Genomic DNA, 18,977 nt, shown 5'->3' with positions numbered 1-18,977 from the left:
GAACACAGACTTACTCCCTCTGATGGCATGGATATGTTTTGCAGATGGGGGTGGAGAAGGGTGGATGCTGTGCTGGTGTTCTGCAGGGGAATCACACTGACTGCAGCTTTACCTGGTGGCTTTTGGGAGCCATGCTATAGCCAGACCTTGTACATGTGACAGCAGCTTGTTTCTGCCTTCAGTTATTCAGATGTTCCTTCTGTCTGGGCATGTGGGAGGCATGATCTGAGCTGTCACCATTGTCACAGTCATCTTCAGAAAAATCACGTGGAAATGAAGACATCTTTTCCATCCTGTGGCTCACCTTCCATCAAAACAGTCATTGGCAGAGCACATTATTTTAAACTTGAAGACAAGATACTTAAAGTATCTTTTTACTTAATAACAAGAACTTAATCTTTCAATTTCAGCTTCTGTTTTAAAAACTTAGCTTTTCTCTTTCAGAATCTTACAGGTTTTAGGTTTTGTTGGCCTGCCAGTCCAGAAGACTTTGAGGAGAAACAGAAACTAAATGTGTCAACCTTGGAATGCTTAGCCAAAGCACTAAATAAAAATCCCCTTCATTCCCTACTGAAATTGCTTTGACTTCAATTCTGCAAGAAAGTAGAAGTCATAGCAGCTTTGTGAAGGTACAAGCACTTGGTTGTTTAGAGTGGAGGTGTCCACTCCTTCAAAACCTATGTAGCAGACTGGTGGAACTATATTAACAAATTTGAAATTTCTGATCACATCTCACATTGAAATGTGGATTTCTGACTTCACCCAGATTTGCTTCAGGTTGGCTGAAGCACGTACTCCAATATCACTGCCAAAGAAGCTACAAATGGGTTTTGTGCTTCTGTGTGTGACTTAAAACTTTCTCCTGTTATGTGAGCATCTTCAAGCTGTGCTTTTGGAGTTACATACAACCTGTGGGAGTTGGTTGCTTGCACAATTGTAGGCAAAAATCTGCTCTGAAGCTTAAAATATTGTTTGGCCTTTGGCCTGTCTCAGTAACTGGGGAAAAACGGGTGAAAGTGTTATCTAGAGGATGCGTTTTGCTGTTTTACTTCCCATTTAAAGTGCAGTGTCATGGTGAAGCCTGATTGCCTGCTCTGCTCCTAGTAAGTTCCTTTAAAAAGCAGATAAGTTTCTAAGGTACAGCTCAAAATTCCTTTTTCATGCTTGTATGAGTTTAGGAACTTGCAAGACAGTAAAAGAGGTAAGCACCACTGTAAGCAGTACATGTACTCAGTGTTCTATAAAACTAAGTTCAAAACTGATTTGTGACTTTTAATATAGTAACAGTATTAATGCGTTGCTTCTGGCATCCTTTTGTAGTTGAGAAATATTAAGGGGTGGCTGAAAGGGAAAGGGGCTGTAGACCAGACCATGGTAAATGACCAGACAGACTGGTGCCTTTTCTGGAATGCCAGGTGTCTCACGTGAGCATTCAAGAAAATTTTAATGCATGACAATATATAATTACAATCTTTATTGTGGGTATTGCTGTATTCTGTACTGTTAAAATCTTTAAATATTTCTTCAAAAAATGCTGTTAGCAGCTCTAGATGTTTGAGACCTGTAAGCTTATCCAGTTGTTGTGCCAGCACTTGTAGCCTTCATATCTTGCAAAGAATTTCTACCATTTTGTTGCTTGTTTGTCAAAACTAGTGCTTTCTAGCACTTCTGAGTATCTAACCTTGTCTTCTTGTATACTCTCTTATCTTTTGCTATAAGACCAGGAAAACAGACATCACTAACCTACAAACTAGTGTTAGTGTGTTTCTGATTTTACAGACTGGCCTGTAGTCATACCTTCCAAGGGACCTGCTTTTGCTGTTTCTAGCATAATAAATTGGGGTTTTTTCCCCCATTTGGTTCTCTAGATCGTTACTTCTCTTGTCTCACTGAATCCTGTAGTTCTGCTGTGGTCTTGAGGTAATCTGGTGCAGGTTGAGATGCCAGTCAGGGCTTGAAACAGAAATTTCTTAAATGTGTTTCTGGATGGAGGACTGTTCATCGGGATAGGTAGGATCAGGGACAGGGTGAGCTAGAAATTTGTGGAGGTAAAAGCATCACTGGCTTATGAGAGAGAGTTTAGGGGTGGGGAGGATTACTAGGTGGGTGAGGTTCTCTGAAAGGTTCTTGTTTGACATGTAAAAGACCTTTGGAAGAGTGATACCTCATGCTGTTTTTTGGCGATGCATATGTCATTCAGTGAGTTGTGGAAAGCCCACTGAGATGTTGCTTTGTGGCACTGTGTTGCTGGTCATTGATAGCACTAAATGCCATGTCCTTCCCTTGCCGAGGGAGAGATGGAGATTTTACCAGACTTCAGTACTCTGAACCTAAATAAAATTTTTGATATTTTTTAAAGCACTCACTTTTGCCTTTTTTATTATTATTTTAATGCAGTAGCTGGTTTGAACATACAGCAGTTTTGGGTCAATTGTGGTGTCTTCTTGTCAGCAGTTCAGGTTCATGAGAAGCTCTGCTATCCCTCCTGACTTCTCTTTAAGTGATGGGGGTTGCACCCATGTCTGTCTGTGGGGTTGGTATGGGAGAGCTTCATCCTTGCCCCTGAAAAAGGGTAGGTGGGGATGGAGCCTTCCTCTCCCTCCATGTTCCTGGTGCAGAAGACTGATGGTGTCAGCTATTCCAGTTATGTCTGTGGAAGTTGTGTAGCTATTCCAGCTGTCCAGCTGCTGCTTATTCTGCTGCTCAGCCAGGTCCTTGGCCTCCAGGTTTCTGATACACTTAGACTTGTTGATTTCATCGAGAAAGTATTTCTAGACTATGGGTTTCTGTTTGATTTTCTCTTTTAAATATTACCATTTATACCTACAATGATTGCTTTCCTGTTTCTTTAGAAATGTATGCAACTTTCCAGCTTTGTGGTGTGTTTCATGCAGATGTATCTTTATTGCTACAACTTCCCAGGTAATTCTGTGCACTTCTTTCCTCTCATTTCACTGTACTTTTAATGCCACTGCTGATAGCACAGTATTGTGTTAAGCTGTTGAAATGAGACTTGTTGGTTATCAGAGGCTCACTACTGTCCTGTGCCACATGGGGTCTTCTGTGTTATTTCAGGCTGTGTCAAAAATAGCCTGTTCCTTCTTGTGTGTTCCTGGGATGTTCCAAGAAGCCATCACTTGAAAATGCTGAGGCATGATTTAACTGGACAGTGCTGTTTTGCTTTTCACCACTTAAAGTACAGGACAACCTTTTTACCTCCATTGTCTATTTTTGCAGGCTAAACTTTATTTTTAAACCTCAGATAACTTACAATGGAAAAACACTGTGAGTGCAGGACCTTTTGATAATTTTTGAAAATATTTTTGGCATGTAATTTAGTATAATATACTAACTCTTGTCTAGTGGATGATGTCCCTGTCAGTTGGAAATAGATGATCCTTAAGGTCCCTTCCAACCCAAACCCTTCTGTAATGCTTTTCTGTTCAAATAAATACATGTCTTTTGACTACTTGTTTCATCATGATTTTTGTATACTTTTATTATAGTTAACTAGTACAAATACAAACACGAAATACTTGATTTACAAAAGTAAATTTATCTGTACTTCTCAGTGTAAGCTGAGCTCTTTAGAAATATTGGCAGTCAACAATAAAAGAGATTTTGAAGTTTGCTTTCAAGGCAAGGGCAATTTTGCACACATTTGCAGGTTTTATGATATAATCACACATCTTTGTGAGCTGCTAAGTTACCTATGATCAAATCCTGATTCTCTTATCTCTTGTAACAGCTAATGTTTCTGGCACTTCAACAAGGATGTTGGTGTTTCGTTTGTCAGTGATGATCAAGCTTTTCTTCCAGTTGGATGCATCTGTTTGTCCTGAGAAGTGCGACTGCTCTTCAAAAAATGCAATTCATTGCTCTGGCCCCCACATAAAAGACCTGGAGTTGTTAAATCTGCCTTGCAACATGACAGAAATTCACATAACAAACGCTAATATATCATACTTGCAGGATGTTTTTGCTAGGATGGTGGAACTGCAGCATCTCATCCTGTCTTCAAACAACATCGCTCTGGTTTCACCAATGGCTTTTAAAGGCTTGGGAAGGCTAAAAGTCCTCAAACTGCTGGATAATAAACTGGTTGAACTTCCCCCAGAAGCATTTGATGACATGGTGCAGCTTCAGCAACTGATCATTGAAAGTAACAGGTTGAAATCGATCAAGGAAAATCTGTTTGACAAACTGGCTAGTTTGCAGGAGCTTTACTTGAACAAAAACCAACTAACAGCACTTCCCAGTGGCGTGATGAAGAAACTCGCCAAACTCAGAGTACTGAACTTGTCAAGAAATTACTTAGCAGCACTACCTAGAAATATATTTAGTGCATTAGCCAGGCTTGAGAGGTTGATGTTGTATATTAACAGGCTGTCTTCAATAGAGTCTGGTATGTTTGATAGCCTGAAGGAGCTGCAGGAGCTTTTCCTGCATTCCAATAACATCCATTCCATTGCCCCTGATGCATTTCATTGTCTTCGTAAACTGAGAACCCTGACACTCTCCAGAAACAGGCTTCAGGTTTTGCCTTCTGGGCTTTTTTTGCACTTGCATGGCCTGTCTAAACTGACCTTGTACAGGAACCCACTGAAGTCTCTTCCAGAGGTATTGTTTGGAGAAATGAGGCATCTTAGTAGCCTATGGCTGTATCACACAAAGCTCTCAACAATACCAGATTTTGTGTTCAGTAACTTGACAAGCTTAGAGCTTCTTGTGCTGAGTTTTAACCCAGAGCTTACGGTTCTTCCTAGGAATGTGTTCAGTGGCCTGAATGAACTGCGGGGCCTTTCTCTCCATACAAGTAATATTTCCAGTTTGCCAGAGGGAATCTTTCTGAGCCTTCAGAAACTGCAGAACATTTCCCTCTTTGATACAAGACTTGGGGTTCTTCCTAGAAACCTCTTTCATAATCTCAAGCACCTCCAGAAAGTGTACCTGAATAGTACTAACCTGCAGTCTCTTCCTGCAGACTTCTTTACTGCTTTACCTGAGCTGGAAGAAGTTGTCCTTGATGACAACCCTTGGAAATGCGATTGCCAAATTCTTGGCTTCCGAGAATGGCTCCAAAAGAGCACGACAATAGTTAGAAATGTGCTGTCTCTAATGTGCCACAGCCCAATGGCACTGCAGAATATTTCTCTTGTGTCTCTAAGCATCGATGACCCAGAGTGCCTGCCAACCACAGCCATGACATATCAGACATTCAGCTCAACATATTCCCAGACTTTGACATCTCCTGTGACAGAGCACTTCACATCATCTCGGCAGACTGCTGTAACAGTAGTATCCGACACGGAAGTCATCAGCATACCCACATCGGTTCCTCCTGCAACTCCAGGTTTTACCTCCTCCCCTGTTGAAGATGTTGGACAACCTGGGTTACATTTCTCAGATGTTCCAGTCCAAACTTCTCCTAGCATCATAGCACGAACCAACAGTGTCAGAGGGACAGATTTAACTACTCTTGTCGGGTGGGATGAGTTTCCAGCCCGCAGCAGTGCTCAACCCTATTTTAATACCAGAGTGACTTATTGCCAGATATTCTTGTGCCTTCACAGTTTGATTTTAACACTCCAGACTGTAGTCATTGTGCTCAGTCTGTATGTGATGGGTAAAACCAGGCAACTCTTGCACTCCAGAAATATTCCTGCTCAGCCTGTAGTTCTGATAAGAATATTAAGAAGATAGAGAAATCTAGCCCAAAAAAGAACTAGAAGTGTTGCTTTGGATGCTTTTTGAACATTTCAGCAGCTAATACTCGATTCAGATCTGGATTACAAATCTTCATAGCAAAGACCATAAAGACCTTGTCTTTACAACATAATGGAAATGAGTTTTATGCACCTCGCAGCATTTGCCAAGAGTGGCTGTAATCACTGTGAGTTGCTACAGCTCTTGGTGCACGAACCCAGAGGGCGAAATGAAAGTATCTGTGGTCACCTCTACACGTGCACTGTGTGTTTCCTCCTTTGAAGGGCAGCCCTGTCCCTGCCAGAGGCTGCTGCCTGCTGAGTGTTCACTGCTCAGATGCAGCCATCAATGTAGATACTCTCACATAGGAACATGGCTTCAACTGTGCTTTAGAGATTGCCCAAAGTACTCCAATACTATTATGCCCTATACTGCCGGCAATGTTTTGTCTCCTTGCTGAGAAAACAAATGGTATTTTTGGGAGGAGATGCTTGGAAGGACCTTTAAACAATGGAGATGTGGGCAGAATGGTGTGGTGCAAGTGTCTTAACTTTTGCTTTCTGTCCCCAGCCCCTTTCCAGGATGTGGCGTGAGGAAGGGGTACCAGTTAAAGCTAACAGCAGAGGAAGATGCTGAGCTAGGAAGTATAACCTTCATGTATTTTATTGGTTGCTTGGAGGTTTTCTGGAAACTTTGTAAAGTTACTACAACTCTGAATTTTAAGTAAACAGTTTGATCCTTAAGCTTTGGCCAGTGGTCTGAATAAATAAGGTGTTCCTGGTTGCATGATGCAGGGAATCTTGAAACCACAGTACCAGGTGGATGCCCAGGGCTCCACAAGGGTGAACTGGTTTGAGAGCTGGTCTTGACTGAGCTGGGAGAGAAAGGAATGGTCTCTCCTGGGCTTGGCTAGCAAAACGGCAGCATGCAGCCGAGGGGCAGGGAGTGCCTCAACTGAGGGCCACAAAGTGTCACCTCCATTTTGAAGTTGGCTGGGGAACATACACAACTCCATCAGCTTGGAGTGTTCAGTCGCATTTTCAGTCTCACTGTTTTTTACCTTATTACATAGAGCTATTCCTGACTTCCAGCCCTTTCAAGTGTTGATGTGCAAAGGCAACTACAAGGCAATAGTGTGGGTTTTGGTCTTTATACTGACATTATATTAACATTTTGAATTGTATGGATATTTTAGTTCATAAGTAGACTGGTAGCTGTCAGACTGCCTGTGCTTTAATAGCTCCTGGATTTAACTATCAGCTTTTATCTACATTATAGGACTTCATTTGCTCTTAAAGGCTCTGACATGCTTTAAAACCTCTGGGTGTGGTTCCTTGGCTCCTTGGGCCGGAGAGCCTCTACTCCAGGAGTCATTTTGTAACCTTAGTGACTTTCTAACTATTAAGGATTTTCCTGGATGTCCTTTAAACACACATGACAGACTTGAGGTGAAGAAAGCTTGCATTTCCTTCAGGTTTATGGTTGGTTCCCTGCTGTGTGTTACTCTAGGCATTGAGAATAACTTGTGACTGCTTTGTTCCAGGGTGCTCTACTGTGGGGCCTAAATCCTCTTCCAGACTGTGAAAAGAAAGTTATGTGCTTCTGTAGTGTTAAATGATCATTGTCTTGCTGGTGAGGTTTAACAAAATTTAGCAAACCTGGCTAAATGGGAGTTAGAGCCATCTCTAAAGAAGCAGAAATGCGAGGTGCTGCAAGTGGTGCGAAGCAATCTGTGACTGAATTCATAAACAGATGCTCCAGAATATTTATTGCAATATATTTGAGAGAAGCACAAAACCAACAGGGAGCTTTCTCGGTGGTGGTTCTGGGTGGCTGCATGTAGTGTTTAAGAAGAGACATTTGTTACAAATTTAGGTTCTTGGTTGGACAGCTGTAATGACCACTTTGTGCTGTGCCAGCTGCAGCGCTGTCACACGGTGCCACGCAGGCATCTGCTCTCAGCAGGCAGATCAGTATAATCAGGACTAGTGAGGAAATGGTTCTACAAACCGTGCTGGTGATCCTTCCCCTCAGTGAAGGAAGTGTGCTCTGGGCACTTGGATGCACAGTGTGTGGTTTCTACGGAAAAGCACCTGTTTGCTCATGGCATGGGTACGGCACCTTGATGTCCAACCCCGGGGCAGCACCAGCTGCTGCCTTTCTGAACCCTGCTCTGGCTGCCCCAGCCCTGCAGTGGAGCCAGCTGAGCCCCCATGCTGCTCCTTGGCTTCCAGTGCAGTCGCTGAGCTCCAGCTCTGGCACGTGGGGGCTCTGGCACAGAGCTGTGTACAGTCAAGTGCTAAGATGAGGATGATTCCTCTTCCCAGGATGATTCCTCTTCACATGCTGTCATCGGGCTTTCCCCACACTTGAGCCAGACGGGGGAAGTGAAGTCATCAGACAACAAAAGGCTGGAGCAATGAGTGCCTGGGATGGTTTACTAACTCTTCCTCTGAGGTGTACTGTTTGGAGCTGCCTCTGATTCATTGCTTCTTGCCCAACAGAGCTCAGCCCTTCCTGAAAAACTCCATGGCCTGAGAAATCCAAGGATATCCTTATTTATACCCCATTTCTGTTTTTCCTGGAGAAGGGATAGTCTTGATGCAGCATGATGCAGCTGTGGCCAGCAGGAAGGCAGCAGGCTGGTCCCCAGACCCTCTCTGGGCAGCTCTGCCTCGCTGCTGCCTCAAATCACTGTTCTCTTGTGTGCAAGGATTTTCTCAGTCCCTGCAGCCCACGCTTGCATCATCTACTGCTCAGCCATTGTCACCAGGTTGGGCTGAAGATACAGTGGCCTGGAAGAAACTGGAGGTACTTAATTCCTGGTCCAGCGGGTCCTGGATACTGGGGAAGGGGTGAATGCAAAGCACGTCTGCACACAGTGGCTGAAGGGGTTGGTTCTGCTCTCTTGGCACCTGATTGGGGTGCAGAGTCATGGTTAACAGCCCTGCATGTTATCCAGACCTCCAAGTCCAGGACCTGCTTCCGGGACTGCATCCTAGCTGGGAGTGCTTGGGTACATCACCACTAGGCCAGCTGTGCCAGCCCAGCCATAGCTCGCTGAAGTCCTTTCCAATGCTTGTTGCTGTAGCAGTTGCTCCTGTTCTCTCTGTTAAGGAAATCCTGGAGCAGTGGGAGCTCTGACCTACCCTGTGCCAAGCCATGGGAGTACTCATTGTGTTTCCACCTTGATGTCACTACAAATGCCATTCTCCTTTGCTCATCGGGATTTGAATCCAGAGAGTCCCCAAAGCACAGGGTGGTGAGGGAATGAATGCACTGCTGCCATAAACACTGGCAGCTCTGCCCATTTCACAACCGCTGCAGCAAGCACTTCCGAGTCACCAGCACACACATCCCTTCCTTGTGTCCCTGCTGTCCTGGTCCTTGCCATCCCACCACCTCTGCCCTGTGAGACCAGGAACTGCTGGAGGGCCCGCCCTGGTCACTGCTTGTAGAGGGCAGTGAGCTCAGGCTGCTGCCTGTGAAATGCAGTTCAGTCCTCCAGCACACAGCAGCACGATCAGAGCCTGCACCTTGGATCTTCCCTCTCCTGATGGCAAAGAGAAGTCGAGTGATGGTGGATGTGCTTGGAGAAGGCCCGAGCAGTGCTCCGTGGTTCAGGAGTGCATGCGGCTGCTGGCCGCGAGGCAGGAGCCCTGGGAGCCTCTGCCTGACGTTAGGAGCATTGGCTGTGTCTCCTCCAGGCCTCCAACCAGTACTGCTTGCCTGGGGCTGCTGATCTGGCAGCCCTGATATCAGAGCATTTCCTAGGGATGACAGAAGAGCTGGGAGGAGACGCAGCCAAAGGCACATACCCGCTGGCCAAGGCTTCTTTACAGGCTCACAGTGAGGGGAAGGCCTGAAGCTCCTGCTTTGTCCCTGCTAGGGAGCGGCAAACTAGGGAGGTGTAATGCCTCCATTTTTGTAGCCAAATTCTGGGTTTACACTCCCTTGTGGGTGTTCATGTCTCTTACTTGGGCCAAGGGGGGTGAGTCCTACTTCACTACAGGGTGGGGGCTTCTGTTCCAGCAGCACCCAGAGCCATCCACTACTGGGCTCAGCCCCTGTGCCATTGCTGCTGCTGTAGGACTGGCATGCCAGACTTCCAGCTGTGCCTTTGTGTCTCTCTGGATGGAAAAAGCTCAGGGCAGAGAGCCAGCGATGGCTGGCAGTAGCTCTGCAGCCTGCTGTTCACTCCTCTGCTGGCTTCTCCTGGGAAGAAATGAGGCCACTTCCCCCTTTGTGTGTTGGGAAGAGGTGCTTGGGGCACTTCACGGTGCCAGAGGTAGCTTTACAGAGATGAAGCTGATCCAGGAAATACCTCACAGTGTGTGAGCCCCATGCCATCGCCTCCCGCCCCAGCTGGTCCTTCCCCCCTTTCACAGCACACACAGGACAAGCTCTTTCCGCTTCGGATTATCTCAGCAGGCGGACTTGGCTGTGGGCCCCACATTCCTTCCAGCCTAGCGCTGCCCTGAGCCTGGGCCAAGCCCTTCGTGCTGCTGCTATCGCTCGGGCCAGGGCCGAGCCTGGAGGCTGTTCTGCTGCTGGGGTGAGCCCCACTGGAGCCCGAGATCCTAAATGCCATTTTCCTTGAGCTCCAGGAGGGTTGTGGTGGGCCTGGTGCTGGTGTTTGGATGGAGGTTAGCCTGATGGCCTTCCCTGCTGACCGTCCTCGATGGACCAAAGCTGCTGCTGCTCCCTCCCAAAGTTCCCACTTTGCATAAGCACTTTCCCAGGGAAGGCAGGACATGTCCCCATCCCTTGGGGCAGATGATGGCATCATCTAGCCATGAGCAGTGAGGCAGCCCTGGCCCTGCATTTTCCACAGGAAAATGTCCCTGTGGCTGGATCACTGGCCCTATGGATGAGCTCTCTCATTTGGGTTCCTCAAAGGGTTAGGGTGGGCCCGTGGTGAGGCAGGGGCTGCTGGTGCTTCTCTAAGGGTGGAGGTGGCCCCAGCACCAGTCCCTGAGTGACTAATGCCCCTTCCTTCACCCCTCAGCCGTGGCTTGAGTCTGTGGGTCCTGCTGCAGGGCTCAGGCCCAGAGGTGTCCCCCTGTGCTGGAAGATGGGGAGGACCCCCTCTGTGGCCCCTAGCCCAGCCCTCCACCCTCCTTCTCTGCTTTGGAGGTGTTTGGCCTGATGCCTGGGACCAGCTGGTCTCTGTGAGCACTGGGGGGGTTTCTCATAGCAGGGTGGGCACTTTGCAGCAGTGCAAAGTAACTGGGGGCATCCCAGCACCGCACTGCAGGGAGCAGCAGGCCATGGGGAGGTCCCATCCTGCCCAGGGTGCCAATTCAGGCAGGAGCTGGAGGTGTGCAGGGAGCAGGGGCTAAGGGGGGAGCTGAGTCTGCATGGCGTGGGTGAGCATACTCAGCTGCTTGGCAGATGAACAATGTGCTCTCCCAGCCAAGCCCACAAGCTGCTAATTTTAGCGATTACATGAATTTTTCCAAGCAGTCTCGAGTCTCTCGGTGATTCAGAGCCACTCAGCTTTGCTGCATCCACCACCCTGGCCGTGGGGATGTGCTGGAGGTATGCCAGAAGGGACAGACAGACACGGGACTGCCCTGCTGTCCTGTAGCAAGGCAGACATCTCCATCAATAAGTGATGCTGCTGTTCTGGGGCTCCATCGTCTCCTTGAAGGTGCAGGGGTACAACAGTGGTTCCACACCATCCAGGGCTTGGTCAGGGGGGCTTCAGCCTCTGGCTGGTACAGCCGGAGGTGGGAAAGGTCCACCAAGCAATGCTGAACCTGGGGCTTTCCTGCAGCATGAGACCCAGCCCACTCCATCCAGCACCGTGTGAGCTCCTGGCTCTGCAGAGCAGCCTCTCCCTGCAAAATGCTTATCACCCTCAATCACATCCGTTTGCTGTCTCAGGAGCTGCCTCTCCCCTCCAGATGTGCGGGGTGTATACGTGCTGCTGTCCCAAGCTCTTGCACTGTGTTTCTCTCCCTTGTAAGTAGCCTGGGGCGAGCTCCCATGCGCTCACCTCCGGGAGTGGCTGCAGAAATGGTGCACAGGCTTGTGCCATTTGTTACCCAGCCCTTCTTTATTTTTAGCGATGTCTTGAAAATAATAATCTTTTCGGGCCAGGAGACAAAGCCAGTTTCCTGAGGCCTGGGTAGAGGCAGGTGGGTTTTTGTCAGGACTGTTACCTCTACTGCTCTGAAACTTTGCATTGTGGTAGGGGCCATAATCTGATGACCGCCCCTCTTGGGGTAGGGTGTTTGAGGTACCCACCACTGCTTCCCTGTCTGCCCTGGGGCAGCACTGCTTGGAAAGAGGCGAGTCTGACATTCCTCTGATGAACTGGGCTTGGGGCAGTGGTTTATCGGAAGTGCTGAGGTTTAGCTTCTGTGTTGCCTCGCTGAAAAGCTGTGAGCTTCTGGGTGAGTCAGAGCGGGCAGGAGCCCAGCAGCACTGGCAGTGGGCAGACAGAGCCGGTGATGAGGCTGTGAGAGCCCTGCTCTTGTCCCAGGGCTGCAGGGAGCACGCAGCTCCCAAGCCCAGTGCCTGACCTCCAGCTGCACTGCTGTCACAGAAGTGGGAAGATTGTTTTGGGAAGAATGGTTCTGGGGAACTGCTGTGTCAATAGAGTGTGAACTAGAGCAGTTGGTGAGTGGTGTTTTCAAAATGCCCATTCTCTGTGCCCAAATGCCTGGGTGTTGCCCCAGAGCAGGCAGGAAGCACGGCCAGGGGTAGTTTCAGCCTCTGCACTCACTCTCCAGCCAGAGAGGGGTCCGTGGCCATCCAGCATGTCCTATGGCAGATGAGCCTCCCATGCAATCTCACACAGTGGTGGCCGTGGCCTCCAGCTGAGGTCCCACTCCCTACCATGTTCCCACGATCCCTGTCTCCTTCCTTTGAGACTGTCTGGGAACTCTGCTCTCCATCCCTGCAGTTTATTCTAGTCTGGCCCCCTCTCTGAACAAGGTAGCTGTCCCTTCCACTGCCCTGCACGCTCCCACCTCTCACAGCATGACACGTTTCCTCTCCCTTTTCCAGGAGCAGCCCCACGCTGTTCCCATCCTGAGCAGCTCATCAGTACCATCCGGAACATGAGCAGAGGTTGCTGCAACCAGCGGAAACATGGGTGGGCTGAGACAGGATTAGATGCCTTCAGGGAAATTCCAGCTGCTCCGTGCTTAGCAGGCGACTGCAGTGGCTCTCCAGGAAGCCCAAAGGGGCCACACACGCTGACTGTCTGTAGCTGCTTCCTCCCGAATATCTGTGCCCGGTTGCTGCTGGACTGGGACTGCCCTGAGGAGGTGGATGAGCTGGGAAGACCTGGGCTGGGTGATGGGACCCAAGGACACCCCAATGTACCGATGTGGGCTGGAGGGAGCAGGGGAGGAGTGGCAGCAGGTGCCCCTGAACAAGTTGATGGATGCTTTCCAAACACCCCTGGGTACCAGGCTCCATCACCTGTGTGTCAGGAGTGCTGAGGGGGCAGAGCAGTGGCACCCACTGGGAGACAGCCATTGTGCTGCTCTGGGGTTGCAGGGATGCCTGCAATGGGGGTTCCTCAGCACCCAGGTGATCCTCATGGCTCATGGGCAATGCTCTGGCTTACTGAGGGCTCTCTGAAGCAGCCTGGCCTGTGGCTGGCACTCACGCAACTGCTGACCCTGGCGTGGTACCCTCTTCCTGGCAGCGGTGGTTGTGGTGCCCAAAGGACAAAGCCCACAGTGGCTGCTAGTGGGTTTGTGGCCCGTTGGCATCTGTGGCTTTGGGGGGAATGAGAGGTGTGATCCGGGCAGGGTCAGTGCACCAGGGGTCTGCCTGCTCTGGTGGCCCTGGGCTGAGGCACAGCCAGAAGTCCTAACACTTACAGGAGCCATAGACAGGGACACAAGAGCTGTGCCTGTGCCAAGGAAGTGCCGTGGAACAGCCCTGGTGCGAACTCGTGCCAGGGAAGGACAGGGTTGTGCCCAGGGCTCTGGCTTTGCCTTGTCTGCCCCCATGGGTCAGGGCACCTGGCTGTGTCCCACTGGGGACCAGGGGGGCTCCCAGGGCCAAGCTGCTGCCTGGGCACTGGCTGACATGAGCAGCATGTTCACAGGGACCCTCTGCTTGTCTTCTTACAAGAGCACTGGGGTTCAGGAGGGGGAAACCCAAAACTCCATCCTTGAGATGCTTGCTTTGCTGAGGAAATAGGAGTTGGAAGCAGCTCTGCTTTAGCGCTTTCCCTAACCCCGCCACTGCCCCTGTGCTGATTCATTGATTTGGACGGGTTATATACTGGGAGGGGAAGAATGAACCACACTCTGCTCTCTTGCCAGCACGGGGCTGTGCTCGCTCGGCGCTCATGACTGCAGGACACTCGGGTAAGTCTCCTTCTCCTACTGCCCCTGTGAGTGGATACGGATCCCGGGGACTCCCAGGGCAGCCCCGAGGGTTGGTGGTGGAGTGGTGGGATCTGCATGTTCAGCATTTTTTTATTTGATGGAGATGTTTATCTTGCAAGGGCTCTCTGAAAAAGTGAGACCACTTGGATGCTGTGGGAGCTGAAAGAGTTACATAGGCAATGTATCCCAGACAATGATCAATAGAGAAAATTAAGTGGGGCACAGGAACATTTTGGGGTCCAGTGTTAGGAGCAGTGGGATGCTGAGGGGCTGAGCAGTAGAGAATGTTCAGCCTCTTGGTCTGTAAGTTTCTTGTCCCTAGAAGAAAAAGAGAGATCAATTGTTTCCAGCTGCCTTTCCTGAAGGTTGCTCTAGTGTGGGTGCTCTCATTGCTGCCTTAGCAGGGAGTGACATGAGCAGGGCTTTTGATGTGCCAAGCTTTTGGGGAAGTTTATAAATGTCTTGCTATAAACAAAGCTGTTCTTGGATGCAGATTGTTTCCATATGGGAAACATAAACTATGCTGGCTTGTGGAGGACTCCTCCCTCCCTGTCTGAGAGCAAGAGGGTTCCCTGGGGGGAGGGCGGGGAGGAGGGCAGGGGCTGTGCCCCAACACCCTGGGTGCCAGCTGAGGCACTGTGGCCACACTCCTCTGCTGCCTGACTCGCCTGTCTGGCTGAGCTGTGCTCAGAGCAGAAGGAGTTGCAGGTTTTCTCCCACCCTTGTGCCACATGAAGCTGTTAAGGGGGGCTGCTCCATGCCCGCTTGGCACAAGGCTGCTGCTTTAATCTAGGGAGGGAGTAAGCTCCCAGGCCAGAGGAGGGAGGAGAGGGTGTCCACGGTATCTGTGCTTGTGGGGTAATGGAGAACTGTGCTGTAAGGCCCTCCCTTCCCTGGGCACCAGCCCTGGCACCAGCCTGTGTACACGTGCCCACATCAGACACTGATGGCAAAAATAGGCCAGGCTGAGACCTCCTGCTGGGGATGGGGGGAACACAGGGCCACCCAGTACCCAGCCTTTGCTGGGAGCTGGCAAGGGTCCTGTTGACCCAGGCTCCTGCAGCACTGGAGCTAAAGCATCCCCAGGCACTGCTCTTGGCTTTGCAACAGGAGCTCAGAGTTAGGAGGGTGCTTGGGGTGCTGGGGCAATGCTGGGACCCGCTGTGGGTGCCACAAGCCAGCTCTGGTGAAGGTCTTGGCTCTTTGGTGGTGCCAGGAGGCCAGTGCTGCTGGTAGCAGCTCGCCACACTCTGTAAAACAGGAAACCACACTCCCGGCTGCCAGAGGAGCCAAGAGAGCTGGGACGCCAGGGATGCCACTAATAGCTGTGGTATGGCAGCCAGGCACCATGGTCCCCAGCTCTGTCTTGCTCTGAGCTCCTGCCTGGGCTGTGCCAAGCCTTGCCTGCCCCCAGCCTTCCTCACATGTCCTCCTCTGCCTCGTTGCCGTGCTGGGAGCAGGATGGCCACAGCCTCAGCGGCTTTTTCCAGAGGAAAAGCAGCATCCATCCCTGGCAGTGGCCCTGGCAGCTGGGAAATCTCAGGGGTTGAACCCCTCTCCTTTGTTTTTTCTGCAGGTCCAATGGAGCAGGGAGGCTGGCAGCGGTGGCTGCTGCTGCTAGTGGGCATCCAGCTGGCCAGTAGCCAGTGCCCAGAGCAGTGCCAGTGTGTCCGTAGCGCCCAGGTGGAGTGCTTTGGTGCTGACATCACCACGGTCCCCAGCCCCATCCCTGCCAATGCCATGACCCTGCAGATCATCAACACGCGCATCGCCGAGCTGGGCGACGCCGCCTTCGGCAATGCTTCCCTGCTGATTGGGCTGCGCGTTGAGAAGAACGCCCTGTCGCGCATCAGCCCCAGGGCCTTCCAGAACCTGCCCGACCTACGCTACCTCAGCCTGGCCAGCAACAAGCTGCAGGAGCTTCCTGTGCAGGTCTTTGAGCCTCTGGACAAGCTGGAATCTCTGCTCCTCTCCAGCAACCAGATCCTCCAGGTCGAGCCTTCCCACTTTGCCCATCTGAGCAACCTCAAGGAGCTGCAGCTGCACGGGAACAACCTGAAGGAGCTGCAGGAGGGGGTGTTTGATCAGCTGACCAGCCTCACCAAGCTCAACCTGGCCAGGAACAACATCGACCGCCTGCCGCCCCGGGCCTTCGAGCGGCTGGCGCGGCTGCAGGTGCTGCGGCTCTACGAGAACCGGCTCCGGCACATCCCGGTGGGCACCTTTGATGGGCTGCCAGAGCTGCAGGAGCTGGGGCTGCACCAGAACCAGCTGGAGACACTGTCCCCAGAGCTCTTTGTACACAACACCAATCTGCAGAAGCTCTACCTGTCCAACAACCTCCTCACTACTCTGCCGAGCGGCGTCTTCTTGCCCCTGCACGCCCTTGCCAAGATCACTCTGCACGTCAACCGCCTGCAGGACATCTCTCCCAGTGCCTTTGGGCCCATGCCCAACCTGCAGGAGCTCTGGCTCTACGAGAATGAGCTTTCCACCCTCCCCACTGCCGTCTTCAGCAACCTCACCCAGCTGCAGCTCCTGGTTCTCAGCAAGAACCGTCTGCGGTTGGTGGCACCAGGGGCTTTCCAGGGCTTGGGGGAGCTGCTGGAGCTGTCGCTGCACTCCAATGCCCTGCGCCGCCTGGATGCCCGGGCACTGGAGGGGCTGCCCAAGCTGCAGAACATCTCTCTGCACCATAACCAGCTGCAGGCACTGCCACGGGGCCTCTTCGGGGCCACCCCTGGGCTGCGGCACATGCAGCTGCACTCCAATGCCCTGGAGTACCTGCCTGGCGGCATCTTCTCCCCGCTGACTGCCCTGCGAGAGGTGAGGCTGCACAACAACTCCTGGCGCTGTGACAAGGGCATCCTGCCCTTGCAGGGCTGGCTGGAGGAGAACCCTCACAAGGTGGGTGAGATACCCCCGCTGTGTGCCCAGCCTCCTGCCCTGCAGGGCATCCCCATTGCCGGGCTGCCACGGGACCAGTTCATCGACACCCAGCCCCCCACTGCTGCTCCCTATCCCAGCACCCTGCTCCCTGCTCACACCTCTGAGGCAGCATCCCCAGAGGATGCCTCGATGGAGCCCCCCATGGGGCTGCCAGCCTCCCCACAGGAGGAGGAGGAGGAGAAGAAGGAGGAGGAAGAGAGGGGGCAGTGGGGGCTGACACGCCTGCAGAGTGGGGTGGTGATAGCAGTCGTTGTGCTGGTGTGCGTGGCCCTGCTGGCAGCTCTGGTGGCACTGGTGGTCTACGGCTGTAGGAAGAAGAGCCACGTTGTGCTCATGAGGATGAAGGCTCCGAATGAAGCCTGAGTGTCTGGCAGACCCTGAGAGCAGAGGTGCTTGTGGGGTCAAGGACATGACAGTGGCTCTGCATCAGCTGCCCTTGCTGACTGGGATGGGACAACATCACCGTGTGTGCTGCGTGTACCCCTGTCCTGCTCTGCTTTGCTCTGCCCCTGGTCTGCAGCAGGGCCTCCCCACCGAGTGACCTCCCATGGCTGCCCACTATCCCCAGCCTTTACTGCCTCCAGTGCAGCCTCTGTGCTCATTCCCTGCCCGGGTCCAGCAGCTAAGCTGTGGGATGCAGAGCCAGGAGCCACAGCCTGGCCACGATGGTGCTTACCCCAAATAACAGGACTTCCCCATCCTTCACCTTGCATCATTCCCTGCAGTGCTGCTGCCCTCGTGCTGCCTGCCTCTTCCCCACCTTCTGCCCCCGCCATGCCTCCCCCCTTGCCCCTGCCTGGGCAGGCAGTGCGAGCCATCATGCTGGGCCAGGAGCCGAGCGAGCACCTTGGCCCCAGGAGAGCTGCATGTCGTCGTGCTGCTCCGTCACTCACGGGTGCCTGGGCAGGGCTCCCCGCCGGGCTGGGTCGCTGCCAGGCTGGCACACCCTGAGTGTCTCAGCTGCGTCCCAGCTGCCCTCCCTGCCTGTAGGCAGGGCAGGCCAGAGCACAGCCAGCACCGTCCCCTGGTCCCAGCATCTGCCTGCTCCCCTCGTGCACCTGCAGCCAGGAGAGCCACGGGACAGGGTGCTGGCATCGGGGACGGGCGGGAGCAGCCCCCCAGCCCTCACTGCATGCTGGTGCTGACCGTGCTGTGGCCATGCCCCTGCCTGCAGCGCCCTGCCTCAACCCCACAGGGTGCCAGGGGCTTGCACTGGCCCCACTGCGAGGGTAGTTAGAGGAGTGGGACAATGGGTGTGCAGTGTCTGCAGGGGCTGGGAGAAGCTCCTGTGCTTGTGCCCCTGGGCTGCTGGAGCATGTTGGGGCTGCTTCTACTCCTCCCCTTCCCTGGTTCCCATTTCCTTAATACCCTCCGCCAGCTAGTGAGCAACCTGGTCCTGCTCTGCTTGGCAAAGCTTTTTCATCCTCTTCGTACTCCCTTGAGTGCCCTCCTGTGTGTGCCCAGTACCCCTGCCTGGTGGCAGCCCTTGGGCAGGTGGATGCTGGCAGCACAGAGTGGGGGGTCAGCAAGTGCTGGCTGCTCTGCAGTTTGCAAATGGGTGCCACGCCATCCCCCCTCAGCACCTATATCCAGCTGCCTTCTCCAGCTGTAGCACGGCCATGGGGGGATTCAGCTCATCCCCATGTGTGGCGCGGTGGCACCAGGTGGCCTGAGGACTGCTGCTGTGGGACAAGGTGCATGTTTGGTGTCCACCCTGCAGTGCTGGCTGCTCACAGCACCTCAGTAGCCAGTGCTGGCACAAGCAGCTCTATGCTGGTGCACATGATGGGTCACTCCTCTGGGCTGGGGCCTGCATGATAACAGAAGACACAGGACTGTGTCTCGGGGCTGTTGGGTGCTGATGTGTGACCTTCCCATTAAAGTGCCATTGTCCACTCCAAGTGCCAAGAGCTGTTTTTCACTCCTTCCTGGTGTGCAGCAGGGAATGGCCCAGTAGGGACA

At 52.2% G+C, this 18,977-nt stretch overlaps 2 protein-coding genes across 2 annotated transcripts; both read left to right on the top strand.

Annotated features, from left to right (window-relative positions):
* Positions 1 to 29: 29 nt before the first annotated feature.
* GP5 (glycoprotein V platelet) lies at positions 30 to 6,429 on the top strand. The gene is made up of 2 exons (XM_019289892.3): positions 30 to 1,201; positions 3,749 to 6,429. The coding sequence occupies exon 2, from the start codon at positions 3,775 to 3,777 to the stop codon at positions 5,701 to 5,703; it is 1,929 nt and encodes a 642-aa protein (XP_019145437.2). The 5' UTR covers positions 30 to 1,201; positions 3,749 to 3,774; the 3' UTR covers positions 5,704 to 6,429.
* Positions 6,430 to 13,874: 7,445 nt separating this feature from the next.
* LOC104693505 (leucine-rich repeat-containing protein 15) lies at positions 13,875 to 18,916 on the top strand. The gene is made up of 2 exons (XM_039557082.1): positions 13,875 to 14,045; positions 15,643 to 18,916. The coding sequence occupies exons 1-2, from the start codon at positions 14,027 to 14,029 to the stop codon at positions 17,376 to 17,378; spliced, it is 1,755 nt and encodes a 584-aa protein (XP_039413016.1). The 5' UTR covers positions 13,875 to 14,026; the 3' UTR covers positions 17,379 to 18,916.
* Positions 18,917 to 18,977: the final 61 nt, after the last annotated feature.

Source organism: Corvus cornix, chromosome 9, assembly GCF_000738735.6.
Source record: "Corvus cornix cornix isolate S_Up_H32 chromosome 9, ASM73873v5, whole genome shotgun sequence".
In the NCBI taxonomy this organism is placed as follows: domain Eukaryota; kingdom Metazoa; phylum Chordata; class Aves; order Passeriformes; family Corvidae; genus Corvus; species Corvus cornix.
This window is presented reverse-complemented; position numbering and strand designations above follow the sequence as displayed.